The sequence below is a fragment of the Hylobates moloch genome, unplaced genomic scaffold, assembly GCF_009828535.3.
Source record: "Hylobates moloch isolate HMO894 unplaced genomic scaffold, HMol_V3 SCAFFOLD_13, whole genome shotgun sequence".
Taxonomy (NCBI): domain Eukaryota; kingdom Metazoa; phylum Chordata; class Mammalia; order Primates; family Hylobatidae; genus Hylobates; species Hylobates moloch.
The window spans coordinates 59,869,236-59,891,551 of NW_026652288.1; the positions used below are offsets into that span (position 1 = coordinate 59,869,236).

At 40.0% G+C, this 22,316-nt stretch overlaps 1 protein-coding gene across 5 annotated transcripts in view; it reads left to right on the forward strand.

Annotated features, from left to right (window-relative positions):
* The window catches only part of ANO6 (anoctamin 6), a 212,106-nt gene that overhangs the window by 182,581 nt on the left and 7,209 nt on the right, over nt 1-22,316 (forward strand). For 3 of the 5 annotated variants that reach the window (XM_032173773.2, XM_032173774.2, XM_058426499.1), the window contains 6 exons: nt 447-616; nt 814-911; nt 6,743-6,873; nt 13,992-14,197; nt 18,365-18,567; nt 20,232-20,337. In XM_032173773.2, the coding sequence (XP_032029664.1) occupies nt 447-616; nt 814-911; nt 6,743-6,873; nt 13,992-14,197; nt 18,365-18,567; nt 20,232-20,337 (914 nt within the window). Of the gene's footprint in view, nt 1-446; nt 617-813; nt 912-6,742; nt 6,874-13,991; nt 14,198-15,407; nt 17,466-18,364; nt 18,568-20,231; nt 20,338-22,316 lie in introns of those variants that run through there. The other 2 variants (XM_058426498.1, XM_058426500.1) reach the window with 2 other exon arrangements.

The window sequence follows — 22,316 nt, forward strand, 5'->3', positions numbered from 1 at the left end:
AGGATGACCTGTTTTGTCTTTCCCAAATGCGTCTAGCAAGTTGTACCTTGGTTTGCTTGTTTTCTTCAACAGACCCACCTTATTGCAATTCAGGAAAACAAGAGCATATCATTTAGCAGGCAGTTCAAAAATAATTTTCTGTCACTTATACCCATGGCAGTTCTTATCTGATAACACTGGACTTGTAAATTTTAAGGAACAGTTGATTTTTTTGTGGGGCAGGGGGAACACGTGGGCTATTGTATTCCTACGGTGAGGGAGAACTCATAACAGTATGCAAACTTGGAATTAACACAGTGGCTATATTAAGGAATTCAAAACAGCTTAAATGGAAACAGTGTGAATTGTATTTTTTTAACGTGTTAACTCATGTATCAGTATTTCTTATTAGAGTCTCAAAGCTGTTCACAATTTTAAAATCCTATTTCCCCTTCTTTTAACTACAGAACTCCCAAGGACCCAGACTGATTATGAGAACAGCCTCACCATGAAGATGTTCTTATTCCAATTTGTCAACTACTACTCTTCTTGCTTCTACATAGCATTCTTTAAGGGCAAATTTGTAGGCTATCCAGGAGACCCAGTTTATTGGTTGGGAAAATACAGAAATGAAGAGGTATGAATATATAATTGTATTATCTTGCCAATTTAAGCTGAGTTTTCTCTCAGTTGCCAAAATGAATAGTTCTTTATTGTAAATTCCTTAGATTTACTTTTTAGCCTAAACAGAACAAATATCAGAAAAATAGAATGCCTATATTTCAAGTTAGAGCCATTGAATATTTAAATAGTATTTTCTTTTTAACCTTCTAGTGTGACCCAGGTGGCTGTCTTCTTGAACTGACAACTCAACTGACAATAATCATGGGAGGAAAAGCAATCTGGAATAACATACAAGAAGTATTATTGCCGTGAGTGTTAAATTGTATAGCCATGGGTAAAAGGACAAGGAATAGAACAGCCCACCCACGCAAATCATTTGCCTACATAGCCACGTAGCCACATAGCTGCATGTCCACCTCTAAGTGGATCAGAATCTATTGTCATTAGAGGTCTCCAGACAACATAGTCCCAACCAACAATGCAAATGTATCCAGGATCTAATAATTGTATTTTAAAACCTTCATTATATTTCATGTAAATCCCCATCTGCTAGAGTTTATACCTCCTGGGCTATTGTTGGTGACTGACTAATCACAGCCCTTTGAGCGATAGCACTGGTTAGAGCTGTGAACTGTGTATTTCCACAATTTCTCATATCCTTCCCCTCTCCTTCCTATATATTATGCATTTAAAAGTCAGTATGAATTCCAGTCACTATATTAAGTGATATATATATAGATATAGATATATATATATATCATTTAATCTACCAAACTATCCTTATTTTTATCTCCTTTTTACTAATGAAGATCTGTGGTTTAAAGAGGTTAAATGATTTACCCAGTTTCACATTAGCATTAAGAGGTTACTGTAGGATTCAAATCCAGGATCCCATGAGTACAAACCTTTAAGAATAGAGTTTCTTTCATGATCCTAAGGGACTAGGATATATAATGTTTTAAGAAATAATTGTCTAAAATAATAACCACAAAGGTTTTGACTTACTGTTGTTTTCCTAAAAAATGAGAACAACAGAATAGTTGTACTTTAAATGTTAACTAAGATTTCATTGCCCTTTGCAGTTTTCACTTAGGCCCCCTCCCCTACCAAAGTGTAAAGTCCAACACCATCTGCAATTTCTGCAAATTTCAGGGAGCTTTTTGTTTTGGTTTTCTATTGCTGCTATAACAAATTACCCCAAGATTAATGGGATAAAAACAACATGTAATATTTTATGGTCCCGGGGGTCAGAAGTCTCACTGGACTAAAATCAAGGTGTTAATGGGGCTGTGTTCCTTTCCAAGGGCTCTGGGGTGAATCTCTTTGCCTTTCCTAGCTTCTGGAGGCCACCATCTATGCTCCCTGCCTTGTAACCTCTTCTCCATCTTAAAGCCAGCAAAGTTTCATGTTTGTGACTATCTTCTCTAGTCACCTCTCCTGCCTTCTGTCTTCTTCCCCCGTCCCCCTCCTCTCATCTCCCCCACCACGTCTTCCCTTCTTTTGTTTAGAAATGAAAAACTTCCACCTTTATAAAAAGTCTTTTATCCCACTATATAGCTGGGAATTTTTTTAAATTTATCACCCTTCTTTACAGGCTCTCGCCTCCTGCCATGTTGCCCTCTTCCCTCCATGTCATACAACTTCTCTCTCCTTTCTTCTACTCTTGGCTTTTTTCTCCCCAGTCACCAAGTTTCTGTTCATTCTCTTTATTGAGCAGTTAACTCACTCTGGGTTTCAGTGCCTCCTTTCAGATTTCTTTAACAGGTCTTATTCTCCATCTTCAATGGAAACTGTCAGGGTCTTTCTCTAAACAAAGATCTCTCTCCTTCCTCTTCCCCCCACCCAGAAAGGAATTCTGGCTTTAGCTGTGAAATTCTTTTTTTTTTTTTTTATCCTACTCTGCAGAAAACAACCCTCACTTTCATTGAGCTCATATTCAGATTTTTCCAGATAAGTAAAAGTAGGTCATGCATAAATAGTACTGTGTTTCTAAATGAAAACAAATATATAAAATTGATGGAAGTCTTAATCCATTCTGAGATTAAAAAGGGTTTTCTGAAAAAAGTAGGTTAATTATTTAACACTATGTTTTGGTAACATTGGTTTTTAGCAGCTATTTCCTAAACTGGAATTGAGAAATTCATACGAAATGAGATTTGTTCACATGAAATATTTTAAAGGATGAATTATACTATCCGTGGTTTATACTTTCACTTCAAGTAAGCTCATTGTTGAAAATTACAGTGATATGAACTTTGCCTTCAAATTTCTCCCCCTATGTTTTCTTGTTTGAAAACTGGAATGCTGAGTGTTAGCCAAATTAGAGAGTGCCTGGTGCTGCTTCTCTTTGTATAGGTGCCAGTTTTCTTACCTTTTTTATACAAAGTCCTAATTTATCAAAGATATATCAGCCAGGTGCCGTGGTTCACACCTGTAATCCCAGCACTTTGGGAGGCCAAGGTGGTTGGATCACCTGAGGTCAGGAGTTCGAGACCAGCCTGACACCAACATGGAGAAACCCCGTCTCTACTGAAAATACAAAATTAGCCAGACATTTGGTGCATGCCTATAATCCCAGCTACTCAGGAGGCTGAGGTAGGAGAATCTCTTGAACCTGGAGGCAGAGGTTGCAGTGAGCCGAGATCACACCGTTGCACTCCAGCCTAGGCAACAAGAGCAAAACACCGTCTCGAAAAAAAAAAAGATATATCACTTATCCTTTCTATCCAAAACTATACCCACCCCCCAAAAATACATAGAGAAAAGCCTTATAAGTCAGCAATTGTTTTCACATCATGTAAGTATGTCAAGAGAAACATGGAGAAATGTATTTCACCACACATGTACCCTCCTCTTCTTTCCTTCCTCTCCTGCGTTTGGGCCCATACCCCTTGACTAGGATTCTTGCAACAAGGAAAGGAGCATATCTGGCTCAGGGATCTAGGTTCCTTTTGGGGCCTCCCCAGTACCTGGCATATGACAGGGACTCAGTATGAAGCAGCTGAGTGAATGAATAAGTGCCTTATATGCTTCAGATACATCACATCAGTAAATTACAGAGTTGTCAATGAGACCCAGAGAGCAAGCTCAGAGCCCTCTGGCCTTCCCAGCTCTACCTTAGTGTTTTGATATTTAAGGTATTCCTGGGGATTTTATTCTGTTCTTCATAAAAGGCTAGTATAATTCCTGTGTTAAATAACTCACTCTGGAGAAATTTTTATAATAAAATGTCAGAGATAATAGAAGTAAGGATCCAAAATGCCTGTAGCATCATTTGTTTGGTATTTAAATAGTAGATAGCTATAATTTTCCTTTATGTACATTTATACATGTATATTGTAACATAAATGCCTCTTCTTATATAAATAAGTATACTTATTTATATAATAAGAAAAAAGAACTGTTTTAGGAGAAAATGTCCCTTCTCAGGATAGGATTTGGAGAGAAGATGAGCGATAGGCAATCAGAGTCCTAAATATAGGTATCCCTCACTATCCACACTTACTCTCTAGGTTCAGAAACAGTAAACTGATACATAAAGTAGATTCAGATAGTGAAGGATGCTTGTATTTCAAAATCAGCAAGTGGGAATACTATAGAATGTCCCAAACAGAAATGGTGATCATCTCCAGTATGTGGATTAAATGTGATAATGGAGGTGAAGAGGAAGTGAGATGTAAAGTGCTTCTCACCATGTTTTGTACAAAATAAGGACCTAGTAAAGCCTAACTTATGATGTGGCTATGACAATACACATGATAAATTCCTATGGAAATTATTTTGTAACCCCTGCTTCTAGCCTTGGCCAGGGAAAACGTATCTGGTGTGTATATTTTTCTAAAAGTTTTGTGGGTGATTCTCATGTGAAGTCAAGATTGAGGTCCCTGCACTAGAAACACAGACCAGTAGAAAACCCCAAACATGAGTGGTTCAACTCAGGAAAACCAAACAAGAGGCTCAGCATCTGTAACTCAGAAATGAAAGCTAGTAAGAAAGACTTCTAAGATGACTTGATATGAGAAGGAAGCGCCAGATGACACAAGTAGTTGCCAGGACAGAAGTTTCGTCCTGAATCTGAATTTTGATGTGATTTAGAGCCCAGATAGAAAAAGACCTGCTTCTTTGAGAGCATGGAAAGGATTCAGCAAGAGGCCGAGGCTAGAAGTGTGGGAGGCAGAGCAAAGGATAAACCAATAGAAACCACACCCAGTGACCGTAGAGTTAGGTGTCATGAAGGTTGATGGAGGTATGTGGTCCTTGGTGCTACCTGAGTCACATCCCCCCCTGGAATGACTGCAAAACTGCAGATTCTGGAGCTTATCTCAGACCTTTTGGTTGGGAGCATAGGAAGCTGCACTACTCACAAGCATTCCACGTTGTTCTGGTATGTGCTGAAGTGGGAACCACTGATCCAGGTGGCCTGGATAACTGAGCCAAGAGTCTACGTAATATAGGCCATATTTACACTTGGCCTCAGCCAGTGCAGCCTGTATTGCTCAACAGAAAATCCCATACAGCAGATTTTGATGTGTTAGGAAACGTACTACATCTGTTACCTATTTTGAATCATTTAATCCTGACAGCAGCCCTGGGCAATGTAGGTTTTATCACCCTGTTTTATTTTTTTTTACCAAAGTTAACCATAAGAAATAGAGTGTGGATTCAGATTCAGGGGTGTCTGAACTCATATCCCGTCCACTTTCTACAGCCTCCTGCTGCCTCTCTAACATCATCGAAAAAGAAAGAAGTGGAGAAAGATCGTGAGGTCAGAGACGTCTCCTGTAGTAGAGATAATTTCCCCTGAGTAAAGCTTCAGTAGCAGTCAGTGAAAAGTGAGCCCTGAGATCAATAGCAGTGGGAAACCCAGCAGAGTGAGCCGTTTGTACTGCTTGTCTTATGCTGGCTGGGTGTGCACGTGTGCACATGGGATGGAGAGGATGAGGGTCTGCCTGGTTTTCTTGCAGTAACTGTCCTTAACCATCATGTGGTGCCTTCTCATTGTCAGAGTTTGAAGTCCACACCCACATGTTTAATCAGCCAGTGTATCCAGATGTTAGATCTGTATTTGGAGTTGTTGTTATGCCTCTTCTGATGACACCACAGGTAAACCACAAGCTGGCAGTTGCTCGAGGGGACAACAGTTCTCTATGCCACAGGTGCACACCTCATTTTACTGCCAACTCAGATTTCTTTTCCAGACAGATTGCCATAAAAAGGGGGGAAGCACTTAGCCACAAGGCTTTTGAGAGAGGGAAAAAAACATGACATAAAAAAGAGACAGTGGGTAGCTCAGCGGGGCAGTATCCAGGGGTGGACAGAGCGCTGGGACGCAGTCCAGGCTGTTTTCTCCTAGCTCTGCACTATGACCTGGAGGAGGCGTTTCACTCCTCTGGTCCTTAAATGATTCAGCTTAAAATAGGAATTGGACCTATTTTATCTAAAGTCAGATTATGTCACTTTCCTACTGGGTGCCCTCCAATGGCTCCTCACTTCCCTCAGAGGAAAAAAACACCCAGATCCTGACAGTGTCTCTTATCCCTATCCTGCGTGCTGTCTGTGAACCATGGAGGCCTGCTCCTGCCTCAGGGTCTCTGTCATCACCGTTCCCTCTGCCTGGGACTTCTTCCCCCAGGCTTCTCGCTCCTTTGTCTCCTTCACATCCTTATTCAACATCATTCTGAAGGAGGCCTTCACTGGCCACTCCCTAGACACAAATGCAAGCACTCCCTGTCCTACTTAGTTTTCTCCACAGCACTTACCACCAGCTCACATACTGTACCTTGTTTTCTCTGTTGATTTTCATACTGGCAAGACTATTTTGAATGATAAGGGGGAAATGAAAAAACAAACAGCTGAAGTTAATCAAATAAAGGAACCTGCCTTTTAAAAATTAAGCCGCCCATAGGAAAAAAGGAGAAAAGAATAGTAGCAGCTGCAGCTTTGATAAACCCTGGTATGTAGTCCTATTTTTCAAAATATTTTGGAATAAGGAGGCAGAAATAAAAACAAATTCAGCATGCAAACAAAAAAATAGTTTATTGGGAAGATTACTTGTGCAGCTTTGAGATAGCAGCAAAATATTTTTATGACCTTGGCCTGATAATATTCGTTCTAATTTATAAATTGTTCTTTTTGGCAGCTGGATCATGAATCTAATTGGGCGATTTCACAGAGTTTCTGGATCAGAAAAGATAACCCCACGATGGGAACAGGACTACCATCTGCAGCCTATGGGCAAACTGGGATTATTTTATGAATATCTTGAAATGAGTAAGTTGTTAGTGAAGTTTTTAGTGATATAAAACATGTTAGAGTATGTTGTGGATCCCAAAAGCATCTGTTATTGAGCCATATTAACATTTAGCATATTGAAATGAAGAAGAGTATGTTTTTCTCCACTAGATAAAATTATGCAATCCAGCTTTCAGATAAGGTGGTGTCGTGTGTGTTTGTCAATATTTATGTTGTAAAAAGCTAGAAATTTATTACTGAGCAATGAAATGGAATATTCATTGAGGTACATCTTTACCATTAATTCTTTTTGTTTGTTTCTTTTGAGGCAGAGTCTCGCTCTATAGCCCAGCCTGCCTCAGCCTCCTGAGTAGCCGGGATTACAGGCATGCACCACCACACCCAGCTAATTTTTGGACTTTTAGTACCGACGGGGTTTCACCATGTTGGCCAGGCTAGTCTCAAACTCCTGGGCTCAAATGATCCATCCACCTCAGCCTTCCAAAGTGCTGGGATTACACGCATGAGCCACTGGGCCCGGCCATCTTTACCACGAATTCTTAAAGCATTCTAATCATGTTGTCTGAGAATGAACTCAGCAACTATAATTAGATGTGATTCAGCTTGGCCTGGAGTCCATGCAGGCACAGCTGTTGCCCGATACACTTCTGAACTGAGTCAGTTAAGCAAGCCTGCAGGAGCATGCAGCTTCGTGGCAGGAATGGTCCCAGGATGCCCACTTTCACATCTCATGCCTGCCTTTGACAGCCTATGTATTTCTTCTGGCCAGTTGTTTCTGCCTGGTTCCTTGAGTGACTTCATGGCTCATAACTGGCCTGAATTTGGAACCATTGTGCTGGTCTGGAATTAAGATTTAGCACAGGTCCTCCTCTCTTTCCTAAATGCCTTGGTCCATTTTTATATTATTTGCTTGGACTCTTAATTCTTTTCAGTAGAACTTGATTTTGACCTCTCGGTTGCCTTTAAACGGAAGCATCTTAAAATAGATTTCCATAGGAAACACCACCTTTTGTATTATGCATGACACGCTTATATCTAATAGATGGCTAACAATTTACATGTTTTTTATCTGTGCCCTTTCAGCTAACCATTGCATTGAATTACAGTTTTTTTAAGCTTAGGAGAATAGAAAAAGAAACACATCATTTTTGTTGACAGGCTTTGCATTTATGCATAGGGCTTTGCATGTTGGCAAAGACACCCCTTTGTGGTTCCTGTTTACAAGTCTGCATTAGAAGGTGGTTTTTATTAAATCACATTCTATATATAAAATAATTGCTTTTAAAAATATACATTATACATAGAAACACATTTGCTTCCTTCAATGAGTAAAAGGTTCATCTTGTGGCTTCTTTAGTCAACAGTACTTTGCAGCAGCCCGGAGCCTGATTTGAATTTCATTTTTGCTTTGTTATGTTTTGTGACCAGGTTTTATTAAGGGTGTAGCTGCAGTACATATATAGAAGCTGTCCTTAGTTATTATTCTGCTGATTTTCAGAAGGACTGTAAGACAATTACCTGTTGTTCAAAAATGAGTCATAATTGTAAATATTTCTTATTGGAACTATTAACAGCATTTTAAAAAATCCTGGGGCAGAATGTCATTTATTATTTTTAAAAAGTTCTTTTTCTGTAGTTGATTAGTCAAATAAATGACATCAGAAGGGAAAGTTATATGGTCTTGTGCTTTGGGGAGAAGTTGATAGGACTTTTAGAGTTTCATAGGCTCTTTAAAATAGTTGTCAACCAAATAATTCTGCCTCATCCTGCCCTACAAGAAAGTATAGAATAACAGCTGTTATAGACAGATTTTTAGGTTTATTAGGTTGTTTTCCTGTTATCTAAATAGTATCTAATGACTTAGAAAACTTGATTTCTGAATTTCTGGGAGTGGGCAGTCTGTCACTGTGTGGGCAACAGGAGAGTGAAATCTGTGTTTTGTCCTTCTAGTCTGTGAGAGACATAATTTCCAAGTGCCTTTTGAATTGTTTTCATTTCCCTAAAAATAAACATTGAGTGCCTTTGGTACTGGTCTCACCACCACACAGTCCCCTCCTTCCCATTTCCCCATATTCCTTAACAACACCACCATCTACCTTTTAAATTGTGGCTCTTACTGCTTAAGGGAAACATCTTCTAGAAAGCAAGCCTGGAGCCTCCACCCTTGCTTGGCCTTGCACCCAGCCTCAACTTTCTTTCCTTCTTTCCTACCTGACAAGTCCTGCTGAGCCTCAGCTGGGCCCCTGAACTTTTCAGACAGCTTTGCTGCTCTTTTCTTCTAGGTGTTAGCAGCACCTGCTACCTGCCGTGGTGGTATACGCTCTGTGCCTGCCTCTCTCCCCATTGCACCGAGCCTGATGGAGGCAGCTACCACGTCCTCTGCTAGAGCGCCAGTGCCTGGAACCTTGTACTCATAAACATTTAAGCAACTTGAACTTGGAGCTCCAACACACATATATAACTGTTAGTTGATTTCACATTAACATCCCTCACCCACTTCTCACCAAGTTCTGTATGACCTGTTTGAGTGAAACGTTTTTTATTTAGTGAATTTCCCACCATCTTTTGAGATTATTGGAGTAACTCTGAGCTGTTAACCCAAATTGCTTCTCTAAGAGTATTCCTGACTCCAAGTACACAGACACAGAACATAAATGTAGTTGTCTGTATTCAAACCTGAAAGCCATAAATACTGTTTTGTACTCAGTAATGTACTGCAGACACAGGCGTCCTGAGAATTTGATGAGGCCTTCCTGGTGGGCAGGTGCCATAAACGGAGTGCACTGAAGTGATGAGTGGGCCCTGTTTGTCTCTGGCACTGCCTCTTCCACCCTTGCCATGGTACCTTGATCTCACTTTCATCTGTCTCCAAGTTAATTTTTAAAAATCTGCTAAAACAATGACCTTCATATATGATTTTCTCCATGTAATGAATATCAGCTATTCTTCAGCAGCTCCTTGTACCCATTTCTTTTTCTTCCTCCTATGCTGAACCCACCGATGCCTCCGCTGCACTCTCCAGGACTCAGGCCTTCTTCCCTTCATGCTCTCATCTCTGCTTGGTTCGAGCCCATCACCTGCCATGAAGTCTCCTGACCTTTGCAGGATGAGCTTTCCAAAAGGGCAACTAGGTAATTGGGAGGATTTGCAGGCCTCCATCTCTTCATTTGTTCATTCATTCACTCATTCATCCATTAAACATTTATTAAGCACTTGCTGTGCCAAACACTCTCAGTTGCTGGAGGTACCAGGGCACTTGGTCCCTCCCCTCATGGAGCTCAGCGCTTGGTGCATGGTTAAGGAGAATGCTAATCAGACTTCCTTGAGCAGGTGATATTTGAACTGGATTTTGAAGGGTGAATGGAAGTTAGTTATCTAAAGTATGGTGAAGAGAATTGACATTTTGTGTGGAGAGGTGGACATATTTAAAAGTACAACAGCTTGGTCAAAGAATGGCAAGTGAACAAGGGATTCACAGGTGGGAATATCAGGTAGGCAGGGGCCATATCATGATGGGTCTGGTGTGCTTAGCCAGGGGACTTGAACTTTATTCTTAAAGAAATTAGGATCCACTGGAATATTTGTAAACAAGATAACTGCATAACATTTATGTGGAATAAGATCAATCACGCAGCAGAATGGAAGATAATATTTTGGATGAGACTCGTGGTGGGAGGGAGATGATTTAGGAGGCTACAGCAGGTAACCCAGACAACAAGTGATAGGTGCCTAAATAGTGGGCATAGGAGTAGAGAGAGGGAGATGGATTTGGTAAGTGTTAAAGGGGTGAATTGCATAGCAGATGAGGAATAAAATTAAGATAACTTCCAGGAGACCGTATATGCAGGGCAGAACATAAGGAGAGGAGCTGTTCTCTAGGAAATGGCTCAGTGTTGGATATTTTTAGCATGAAAACATCTGAAAGGCAATGTCCATTAGAAAGTTGGACACAACAGTCAGGAACTCAGAGGAGCCATGGGTGAGGCAATGAGGGTGAATCAGGCATGCCTAGCAGGAATATCAAGAGAGATGGACAGAGAATTGATGATGAGGCCCTGGGGGAAAGGGACATTTGAAGAGTGAAGAGGGGAGGCTCACAAAGAAAAAGAAGAGCAGAGCAGTGGGAAGAAATCTAGCAGAGTTGTGTCAACACAGAGAAGGCTTGACAGATGATAACGTTGCTTCAGAGGAATTTGGACATGATGGAAAAGGGGCATAATGGAAAATACAGAGGGGGAAGAAAGGAAGAGCCAGCACCTACACAGTCCTAATTGCTAGACCTGGGGTGGGAAGTGGAAGCAGTGCTATAGCTAGGTAGGGCTTTTTTAGTTTTTTTTTGTTTTTCAATATATATTTTGACTTTTTAAAATTAAGTAAAAAATCAAGGGGAAACAAATATTCCACAGCAGGGGGACTGTTTGGCCATGTCACATAAATCTTGGCCATACATTTCTTATGGCCATGTCACAAGAAATCACAAAAAATCAGGACTGAAAAGGAACATCAGCTTATGAACATGCAGCCACCGGCAAAGTTAGCAAGAGTAGGTCCAGTGCAGTTTGAGGGTCTCAGCAGGATGCGGGGCTTAGGGACTAGTTACTCTACCACTTGTGAAAACTCAACTGTAACATGTAGAAGCAAGCAGAGAAAGCATTAGAGAGCAGTATAGGATTATGAAAAAGTTGCAGGCAAGGGTTTTTTTTTTTCACAGTGGGTGTTTTGCGTTGACTTTTTGTTGTTGTTATTCTTGGTTTCAAAAATTGCTTATAAAGTTTTTCTCACTTGAATATCGGAACAAATTATATGGGATTTTTCTGGTGTTTCATTTTTAATATTTTTAATCCATCTGGAATTTATTTTGGTGTCAAAAGCGATGGCCCCATACCAATTTTTCCAATGACTTAGCTAGCTGTGCCAATACTTGCATCCACTGCTTCAAAGTATCACTTTATAATATATACAAACCCATGAATATTTGCATCTCCTCTTAAACTTCACCCTGTTTAATTCATACTATCTATTCATGTACTAGTTCTAAACCGTTTCAATTACCATAGCATTATAATACACTTTAATATCTCCCAGAGCTATCCCATTTTATTTCTTCAGAATGTTCCCAGTACTGTCTATGCAAACATCCCTGTTCATTATTTTACCTGTTTATATTTCTTGAAGAACTTTAGTATCACTTTTCAGCTTTTTTTCTTTTCTTTCTTTGAAAGACAGGGTCTCGCCCTGTTGGCCAGGCTGGAGTGCAGTGGCACAATCCCAGCTCACTGCAACCTCTGCCGCCTCATCTAAAGTAATCCTCCCACCTCAGCCTCCTGGGTAGCTGAGACTACAGGCTCGTACCACCATGCCCAGCTAATTTTTGTATTTTTTGTAGAGACAGGGTATGTTGCCTAGGCTGGTCTCAAACTCCTGGGCTCAAATAATCCTCCCACCTCAGCCTCCCAAAGTGCTGGGATTACAGAGATTAGCTGCCATGCCTGGCTGACCTGTCAGCTTTTTTTCTTAAATCCATTTGGGATTATTAACAGAATTTACATTATTATTCTAAATTATTTTGTGGAAAAAAATTTAATATGTGCCTGAATTCAAGTTTGCCCAAGCAAGAGTTTGGCACATCCTACCACTCATTCATTCATCATTTTTGTTTTTTCTTAATTATCATAGTAGTCTTACTTTTGTCATTAATTTATTTCTAAACAGTCTATGCTTTTGTTGTCATTATAAATGGTACCTTTTCTCTTTTGGGTTTTTAAACTAGGTTTACTGATAACATAATCCTAATCTCTGACTTCTCTTGAACAATCAGGAGATCTGGCAATATGGAGCCCTCATTCCAACATGGCAACTATGAGCTGTCCCTTTCCGTAGGACACACACTTGCTAGTTTACCACAGTTGACTGGCTGACTCCACACATGGCTATTACTTGCATGCCCTGGGGGCTGATGAGTTATTTAGGGTTGGGTGAGTCATAGACAGGGACGTTTATCACTGCTTATTGCTGCTGCTCATGACTCTATAGCATCACCAATTCTGGTCCTTGCCTGGCTGACTTCTCTGCATGAGTGCTCCTGCCTGGCCTGTGGGACTTACTGGATCCTTCTAGCCCTGTCTGCTCTTCTGCAACATGTCCTTTGCCTCTCTGACCAGAAGCAAATGCCAGCTCTGCTTGCCCTGCCACACCCTCCACAGGAAGGTCGACCTTCCTGACAGAGTCGTCTCTGCCCCTTGTCTGAGCACGAGGCCTAATGGGACTCTATGTTTTCCTCCCATCCACAGTCTTAGTTACACATCTGTATATGTTTCCTCTGAAGGTCTGCCAGTTAGGAGGGCAGGGTCTAAAACTTGAGGATATTTTCTTTCTTCTTCCTCTCCATGGTATCACTTACCCCAAAATCTCCGCTGCCGCATTTTTAATAAGGCCGTGTCAATTACAAACAAGGAGAAAAGAACTTCTAAGCCACCACTCAAATTTTGACGTATTATGAACACAAGGACTGCAACTAACTTCAAGATTCTTAAGGATATTATAACTTATTAAGACACTTTTGTCACATATATTTCTGTGATTTCTAATACTGTCAGATTCTCTGAATGCACCGCAGTTGCATTTGCAGACTCAGGGGAGCTCACTCATTTGCTTGTTCTCAGCATATTTCTTCCAACGTTCTCTAAGCATAGCCTTCCCATGGGTCCATTTCTTTTTCTCTTTAACTTGTTAGATAATGCCACAGTATTTCTTTTTTCTTAAAAAAAAAAAAAAAATCCTAAACCACAAATCATCTTCCAACATTGTATTTCAACACTGAGAATGAATAATATGCTTACGATGTCTCAAGTTTATTGCCAGTGAATAATTCTGGTTGACTAAAGATGTCTAAATATATTGGTCCTATTAAGTGTATACATGTGAAGGAAACAGGCTATAATTAATCTTCTTTCCAGAGATTTTATCTTTGTGTTTTGTTTGAATCCTTTCACTGTTGAACACTAAATTATTATTTACCACAGATGTGTTTTCTCTCTGGGATTTAGTTTGTTTGCCTTTCCCTTTCAAGAGTAAAGGAAAATATGTTGTCCTTCCATCCACCACCACTCCATGATGTGTGTCCATTCCATTGACAGTTATTCAGTTTGGGTTCGTCACCTTATTTGTGGCCTCTTTTCCACTGGCCCCTCTGTTGGCTCTCGTGAACAATATATTGGAAATAAGAGTGGACGCATGGAAACTGACCACCCAGTTTAGACGCCTGGTACCAGAGAAAGCCCAAGACATTGGAGCATGGCAGCCCATCATGCAAGGAATAGCAATTCTGGCTGTGGTGACCAATGTGAGTAGACCTAAGCTTTACAGGGTAAAGACCTTGAAGATGCGTTAGATTTTCTACCTAAGGAATCAAATGTTTAGTGTTTTTTTAAATGAGAGGAAGATGCTAAGTCTCATCCATATAAACGATATAGTTGCTATATATAACCACTTGTTAAATGTATTTTCATTTTGTATATAATTATTTTTAACTGTCAAGACCTCCTACACAGGTACTGTTATTGCTCATTTGCTAAAGTTTTTATTCAATATGAAATATGGTAATGATAAGAAGTACTAACACTTTTGATCTTCATATAACTATAAAAGGAGTATCAGAAAATGCTTTTTTATAATGTGGATAGAAATCTGTTCATTTAGAGTTTGAGGGCCCTAAAATAAGATCATTCTACCGTGTTTTACTACACATTCCAAAGCATCAACCTAAAATATTAACTCTCATGGTGAAGTATAAACACTTCGTGCACTCCTAATTACCTTCCTTGACTCCAGAGCAGCAGTTCTTAAAGGAGGAAGGTGAATGGGTTTCATCACCCTTCCCACCCCACCCTTAGGTCTTTGCTCACCATGCTGTGATCATTGGCTGAAGCAGCCTCATGCCCTGTATGTATCCCAGCTGTGAGGGGACAGAACTCAGTTGTTTACAGCCTGTATTCCTTGATTATGCACCATCTGAACAGTGTCATTTTTATGTACAGGTACACAGGAAGTTCTCAGGCAATGCAATTTTCATGCCAGCCCATTAGAGGACCACCTTCCCAAGAAGTATCCCAAAACTAGGGCCATTTCCTCCCATATTGCACTGACAGTCGCACTCCCAGGTGAACCTCCCTAACAAAGTGATTCCCCAGTTTTGTCTTAAGCCACATCTTCCCTGAGTCCCCAGCCAAAACAACAGAAGTTGGCAGTGCCTGTAGGTTAGGCTCTGGATGAGGGAAATTACTGAGCACTGTAGGCTCTAGAGTCAGGTAGACCCGAGCTCCAGTTCCCAGCACTGTACCTCTGAGCTGCATGATCTTGAGCCAGGCCTTACCACTCCAGAGCTCCATTTTATTATTTGTAAAATTATTAATTCCCTACCACATATCATAAGAATAGTACATACCAACCACAATGTTAGAGAATTCATTGAGTTAATGCATGAAGCCTCATTTCTATTGAATGTTAGCTGCCGTTATTTTATCATCTTCATTACTCATCATTGTTATTAACAGTGACTCTGTGAGGACTCTGACAGGTACCCCCATTGGAGGCACAAGAATTCCAAAAGCAGCCACTGTCTGGACGATGGTTACAGTTTTATACAATAAAACAAGTTATCTGGAACCTAGCTGTCATCCCTACCCCAGAACCTTACATTTATCTGAATTGTATGCTATCTGTACTATTTGGAGAAAGTTGCAAATCACACACAAAAACCAACTACTAGGGTATGTCAGTTTCCTTTCACCCAGGTACCCCACACCTTCAACATCTACTGTGCTGCAAAATGAAGACTGCTATGTAGAAGAATGGCAGTGAGGCCTTTCAAGTTCCTCAGTCATAAAACAAGGAATCTGTCAATCTGTCTGTCAATATGCTCTAGTACAGTAAGCTGGGCAAGAACGGGGACTTGTGTGCTTTAAGAAAATTTTCAGCAACAAAGTTTGAAACTAAAAGGGTTTTTATTTGACCCTCAACTAACCAGAAAATTCATTTGACTCAAACTCCCCCTCTTCCTCAAGCATTCTGGGTTGATTGTATTAGGTACCTTTTCCCAGCATCCATGCCATGGCTCTACTCCATGAGCACAGATGGAGGATTGGCTGTTTCCAAGGCGACTCAGTGTGTGTATGTGTACAGACATTCACGCCGGCTAATTGGTGCTATTGGTTCTTATCCAGGAATGGCTTTTTCTTATCACTTAACCTAGGAAAACTGCTTATTAGATTTGTGACATTGATTAAACTATGGGCAATCCCTTTTTCCATATTAGGATTTGTTATACTTCCAAGATGGCAGTTATACATCCACATACATAGGCATCTATGTTTATATGTGTGCTTGTGCAAGCATTAAATGTGTGTCTTATTCCCTCAAACACCCAGTGTGTATCTCACAACCTACTGTCTACAAAAAGAGAATAACCACCAGGATGAGAGTGGGCATCAAGCAGGAATTTGGTATAAAATCATTCATTTTAAAGCTGCTGGTTCAACAAATAAGCCGAAATGACATTGTTGTATCTTGCCAGAGCATCTGTTATTGAAGACCAATTTTAATTTATTTTTATATAAATGGAAAACTGTGCAGAACAGCATGGGAAATGAAGCACACTACATTTATTTGTACTCTTGCAGCATGTCTCTCAGAGCAGCTCAATTCAGGAAGAAAAGTATCTTGTCAGAAGACAATAGAATTATCTTCCTTGTTGGAATTTTTTGTAGCTTCCTGATGCACACATCTGCCAGTGATTCTATAAAAAGATATATAGCTGAATTAAATGATAATAGCAAAATTTAATCTATTGAAATCTGAGGGAAAGTGGCTCCCCAGTACTGACAGGCAGAAACACACTCATATATATATATATATATACATTTTTCACGTCAGAGGAAATGACAAAGCTAGTTCTAGTGAGGGAAATTTTGTAATAGAAAAGCCCCTTAATTGTTTTTTCTTGCTTTGCCTGAGATTTGGTTTGTGGTCTCACTGTGTCTAAACCATATGTTCACATGAATACTATTAAAAATCATGTTAAGCCAAAAACATGTCTGCTTTTCTGCTTCATCAATGACAATCATTTAGCTGTTTTATTCACATAGAATTTGGTTTAAAGTAAAAATCCTTTCTCCTTCCTTCCAACCAGTTTTACACACTGGACAGAGTTTAAAGCCCAAATTAAAGACTTTTAGAGAAAATTCATGTAATTCATAATAGCTTTACCTCCTAATAGGTATCTCTCTGACACACAGGTTTATGATTGGCCCATATTTACTCCTTTTATCTAGGAACATACTAAATTTTCTGTATGTTGTTGTTTAATTTATAATTTTCATAACTTCATCCACTTAATCTTTTTGAAGTTTAGAGACTTACTTAGATACTAGATCAAACTAAACAGACATGATTGTTTGACTATGAATGGGACAAGCCCAATATAATTCTCCTACCCAAATTTTGTTAAAATTAATAAATGCTCGCACTGTAATGAAGCAACAAACATAACCATGTACTGAGAGTTTAAAACAAATCAGGTCATGGTTTGACTTGTGTAAACAAGTCATAATACTATACAGGAAAATACTATACAGGAAAAAAGTGAACTTAGAGGTCATTATTTAAATTTAGATCAAGGAAAACATGCAGTTTACATTCTGTGTTTATGAGAAGTGCTAAATCAATTATATAAAGCTGAATTATTTTCATAATGTTGACTCTGATTACATGTGCAAGTCTTCTAGGCTGAGGTCAGTGGCTCATACCTATAATCCCAGCACTTGGAGAGGCTGAGAGGATTGCTTGAGGCCAGGAGTTCCAGACTAAGCCAGACAACATAGTAAGACCCTATCTCTACAAAAAATGTTTAAAGATTAGCCAGGCACGGTGAAGTGCACCTGTAATTCTAGCCACTCAGGAGGATCACTTGAACCAGGGAGTTTGAGGTTACAGTGAGCTGTGATCATGCCAGTGCACTCCAGCCTGGGCAACAGAGCAAGATTCTATCTCACTATCTGCATATATTTTGCAGTTAAGAAAGAATTAAGATTTCTGAATCTTTAAAAAAAAAATTGACATTATGAAAATAGTAGTTCTGACGTACTTGTTAATCTGACCTATAAAAACTATAACTTCGGCCAGGTACAGTGGCTCACGCCTGTAATCCCAGCACTTTGGGAGGCTGAGGTGGGCAGATCACCTGAGGCTAGGAGTTCAAGACCAGCCTGGCCAACATGACAAAACCCCGTCTCTACTAAAAGTACAAAAATTAGCCAGGCGTGGTGGCGCGTGCCTGTAATCCCAGCTACTCAGGAGGCTGAGGCGGGAGAATTCCTTGAACCCAGGAGGCGGAGGTTGCAGTGAGCCGAGATCGTGCCATTGCACTCCAGCCTGGGCAACAAGAGCAAGACTCCGTCTCAAAAACAAAAAACTATAACTTCATTTCCGCTTCGTTGTTTTTCTCCCAAAATAGGCCATGATCATTGCTTTCACATCGGACATGATCCCCCGCCTAGTGTACTACTGGTCCTTTTCCGTCCCTCCCTACGGGGACCACACTTCTTACACCATGGAAGGGTACATCAACAACACTCTCTCCATCTTCAAAGTCGCAGACTTCAAAAACAAAAGCAAGGGAAACCCATACTCTGACCTGGGTAACCATACCACATGCAGGCAAGTTCTGCTTTACTTGTTTATGCACTTCATCTTTAAAAGGGTTTTTCTTGTGACTTAATTCTGTTTGGTGTCATTTTCTTAATTATTTAATTTTTATTTCTTTATAACTTCAGAATCAGCCAGGTGCTTTGGTGTCATTTAAATCAAGCTGCTAGAGACAGTTTTTCCCCATAGCTTTCTCTTGAGTGAAACTCAGAAAATGTATATATATGTATATTTATTAAAAAGTTAATGAAAACTAGGGGTAAAACTTTCAGACCAAACCATAAAGATTTTAAGTTGAGAGTTTCAAACGATTACAGAGAGATTGATTCCAAAGAAAAGTCATAGAAATAGAGAAACTTCAAAAGGTCCAAGAACCAAGATAATTCAGTTGTTAAGACTATTCTTCAAGCACAATCTGAAGATATTGAATGATGGCAAACTAGCACCTCACATAACAGGGACATACAAAGATAACAGATGTAAATACTCAGCTGAACAGTATTATCTAAAAGTATTCCAAAGTTCTCTGCATCAATTTTAATGGCTGGTGAGTTCAACAGTGGGCAGTATGTACCAGGTAAATTACCAATTGATAAAGTTTGTGAACTGTCGGTCATCGACCTTTTTTCCTGGACCATAGAGTTTTACCTAAAACAGGAGGCTTTAAAGTTTATTTAGTCCAACTCCTCAAAGCCATCACTAACTCAAATTCTCAATAATGCAACCAGGAAACCAGAAATAAGCCCAAAATAAATGTTTGTGTTACCCCTAGTGGAGCCTCTTTATAATTCTATATCAAATCTGCTTATTCTTACTTTCCACAATTCTAATCAGAAATTAAACTCTTCTAGGTTTAATAGCTTAAAGGCATAAAGTTAGAGATGTCCTACCTGAGGAAGATACACTAACAGCAGTTAACACTTGATATCTGACAACAAAGAATTAGGTAAAAAATTATAACAAGCAGATAGTACTCTATGAGGAGAGGGAGTCCCATAGCTGAGTGAACCCTGATGATACCATTATATAAATTTATAAACATGATCCCCAAAACAGGAATTGTTTTGAGAAAACAGGGATAAATATTGGGAGAACAAATTTAAAACTTTAGTTCTTTTATAAAGATGGATTCTTTTCTACAAAGATGGACCGTGTTATTACCATCATTCTCTGATTAAATATTAAATGAAGTACTACTGTAGTTATTTTGGGGCTTTGTTACCAAATTGAGCTTTAAGAGAAAATGTATGTGATGTCCAGTTTAAGAGAGCATTGAATCAAATATGACTTAAATTTTTTTATTATTTTTTGAGACAGAGTCCTGCTCTGTTGCCCAGACAGGAGTGCAGTGATACCATATCAGCTCCCTGCAACCTCCACCTCTTGGGTTCAAGCAATTCTCATGCCTCAGCCACCCGAATAGCTGGGATTACAAGCACGTGCTACCACGCCTGGCTAATTTTTGTATTTTTAGTAGAGACTGGGTTTTGCCATATTGGCCAGGCTGGTCTCGCACTCCTGTCCTCAAGTGATCCACATGCCTCGGCCTCCCAAAGTGATAGGATTACAGGCATGAGCCACTGCACCCGGCCATGACCTCTTTTTAAATGGGGCCTTTGTTTACAGTATTCAGTCAAAAAGATTTGTCTCCCAATATGTCTCCATTTTGTTTTCAGGTATCGTGATTTCCGATACCCACCTGGACACCCCCAGGAGTATAAACACAACATCTACTATTGGCACGTGATTGCAGCCAAGCTGGCTTTTATCATTGTCATGGAGGTAGGAAAAGTATGCTTTCAAACAGTTTATAAGGATGTGTATTTGCAGACCTTCCATTAAGTGTTGCCAACTCCATACTTAACATGTATGATACCTTCTTCTTATCACTTGCTAATATTTTAGGAAATGTTAATCAGTTTTGACCTGAAAATACTCAAACAACTTCATTAACGAGAGCATTATCTGCTTTTAAAGTTTAAAAGCATGTTATGCGCAAAGGGGATTCAATTTCATTCATTACTAACTTTTAAAAATTTAGGGCACTAGGCAGCATGTTGGGCTATGAAAGGGCTTATGCAAGATGAGTACGATGATGTGATCTCTGCCTGTGAGAAACTGTTATTGCTGGGAGGGTTTGAAATTGACCATCTCCGAAAAATGACTAAGGCAACTATAAATTTGTAATTGATCTAGCCAACTATGCTTCCTATGCAGAATGAGTTAACTACTGTCAAATTACAAAGCATCAGAGGTCGCTTAATTGGTATGGTAGATAGGATTGTATTAAGTTGCAAGAAACACAAAACGCAGTCTATGGTGGCTTACCTCCCCACAACCCACATAATAGAGTTCACAGAAGTACGTGGTTGCTCCTGAATCAGTCAATACCAGTTCACTGATGGAAGCAGTATATCCAATTCTTGGGTTTGCTCTCATATATGTGTCCGCTTATGGCTGCTGAAATTCCAGATAAAAAATTACATGCAAAGCAGGAAGAAGGGCGATGCTAACCACATCCAGTCCTTTTTGTCAGGAAAGAATGCTTTGCCAGAAGCCCCTACAGTGGACTTCCACCTACATCTCATTGACCAGAACTATAGCATGTGGTTTTCCTAGCAGCAAGAGGGGCTAAGGCAGGTGGATTTCATTTGCTCTGAATAAAACCAATCAGCAGAGGAGAAGAAGTGGGGTAGACTACCTGGAGTTTTGATACTTAACTAGTTTTTTTTTTTTTTTTTTTTTTAATTTAGCTACCAAACATTAAACAGGGAAGACAAGTAACTCATGTTTGGTTCATCGTAGGTGACTTTCTGAAGTACAGTATCTGATAGATCAGCAAGAGTCACAAGTTTCTATTCAAACATGTAGTTGATGAAGTGATTGGCCTTCTGCTTTTGATATTGTGGTAGACTATATGTTGTCCTTACATATGCAGTGGACCATCCCCACTGCAAAACTTCTAGAGCCAGCTTGATAATTCCTTTGCATTTCTGAGCCCACTGGAAGGGAAGAGAATCTACAGAGAGAGGGAAAACTAGGTGACGGGTTTTTTTGTTTTTGTTTTTGTTTTTAGAGACGGAGTCTCACTCTGTTGCCCAGGCTGGAGTGCGGTGGCATGATCTTAGCTCACTGCAACCTCTGCCTCCCAGGTTCAGCCGATTCTCCTGCCTCAGCCTCCCAAGTACCTGGGACTACAGGTGCATGCTACCACACCTGGCTAATTTTATATTTTTAGTAGAGATGGGTTTTCACCATATTGGCCAGGCTGGTCTCGAACTCCTGACCTCAAGTGATCCGCCCTCCTCAGGCTCCCAAAGTGCTGGGATTATAGGCACGAGCCACTGAGCCCGGGCTAGGTGATGGGCTTTAATAGGGCAGTGAGCAATAAGTACCCCTGTAGTGCTGGAGGGCTCAGAGAGCAAGCTGGTACCCATCAGTGCCTCCATCTCGGAGCTCAAGGAGACCACGCCTTGGGTCAGAAGGGAGGTGGAAAAACTGAGCTTGAGATACCTGGATAAGCCAGAGACCCAAAACAGGGCTGCATTTGTCTCAATAGAAAGAATTGTGTATCTTCTCTGGAGAAAAGTGTCCCCAGGTTTTTCTCAGATCAAGCTAATCAAATATGAGCACACAATCAAAGATGGTCAATAACAAGAGGTGATTTTAAAAAAAATGTGTGAGATTCAGCAGGAAACAACTGATTTGGACCCTCAGTAACCTCAAGGGTTTGTTTGAACTGTCAGATAAGGAATATAAAT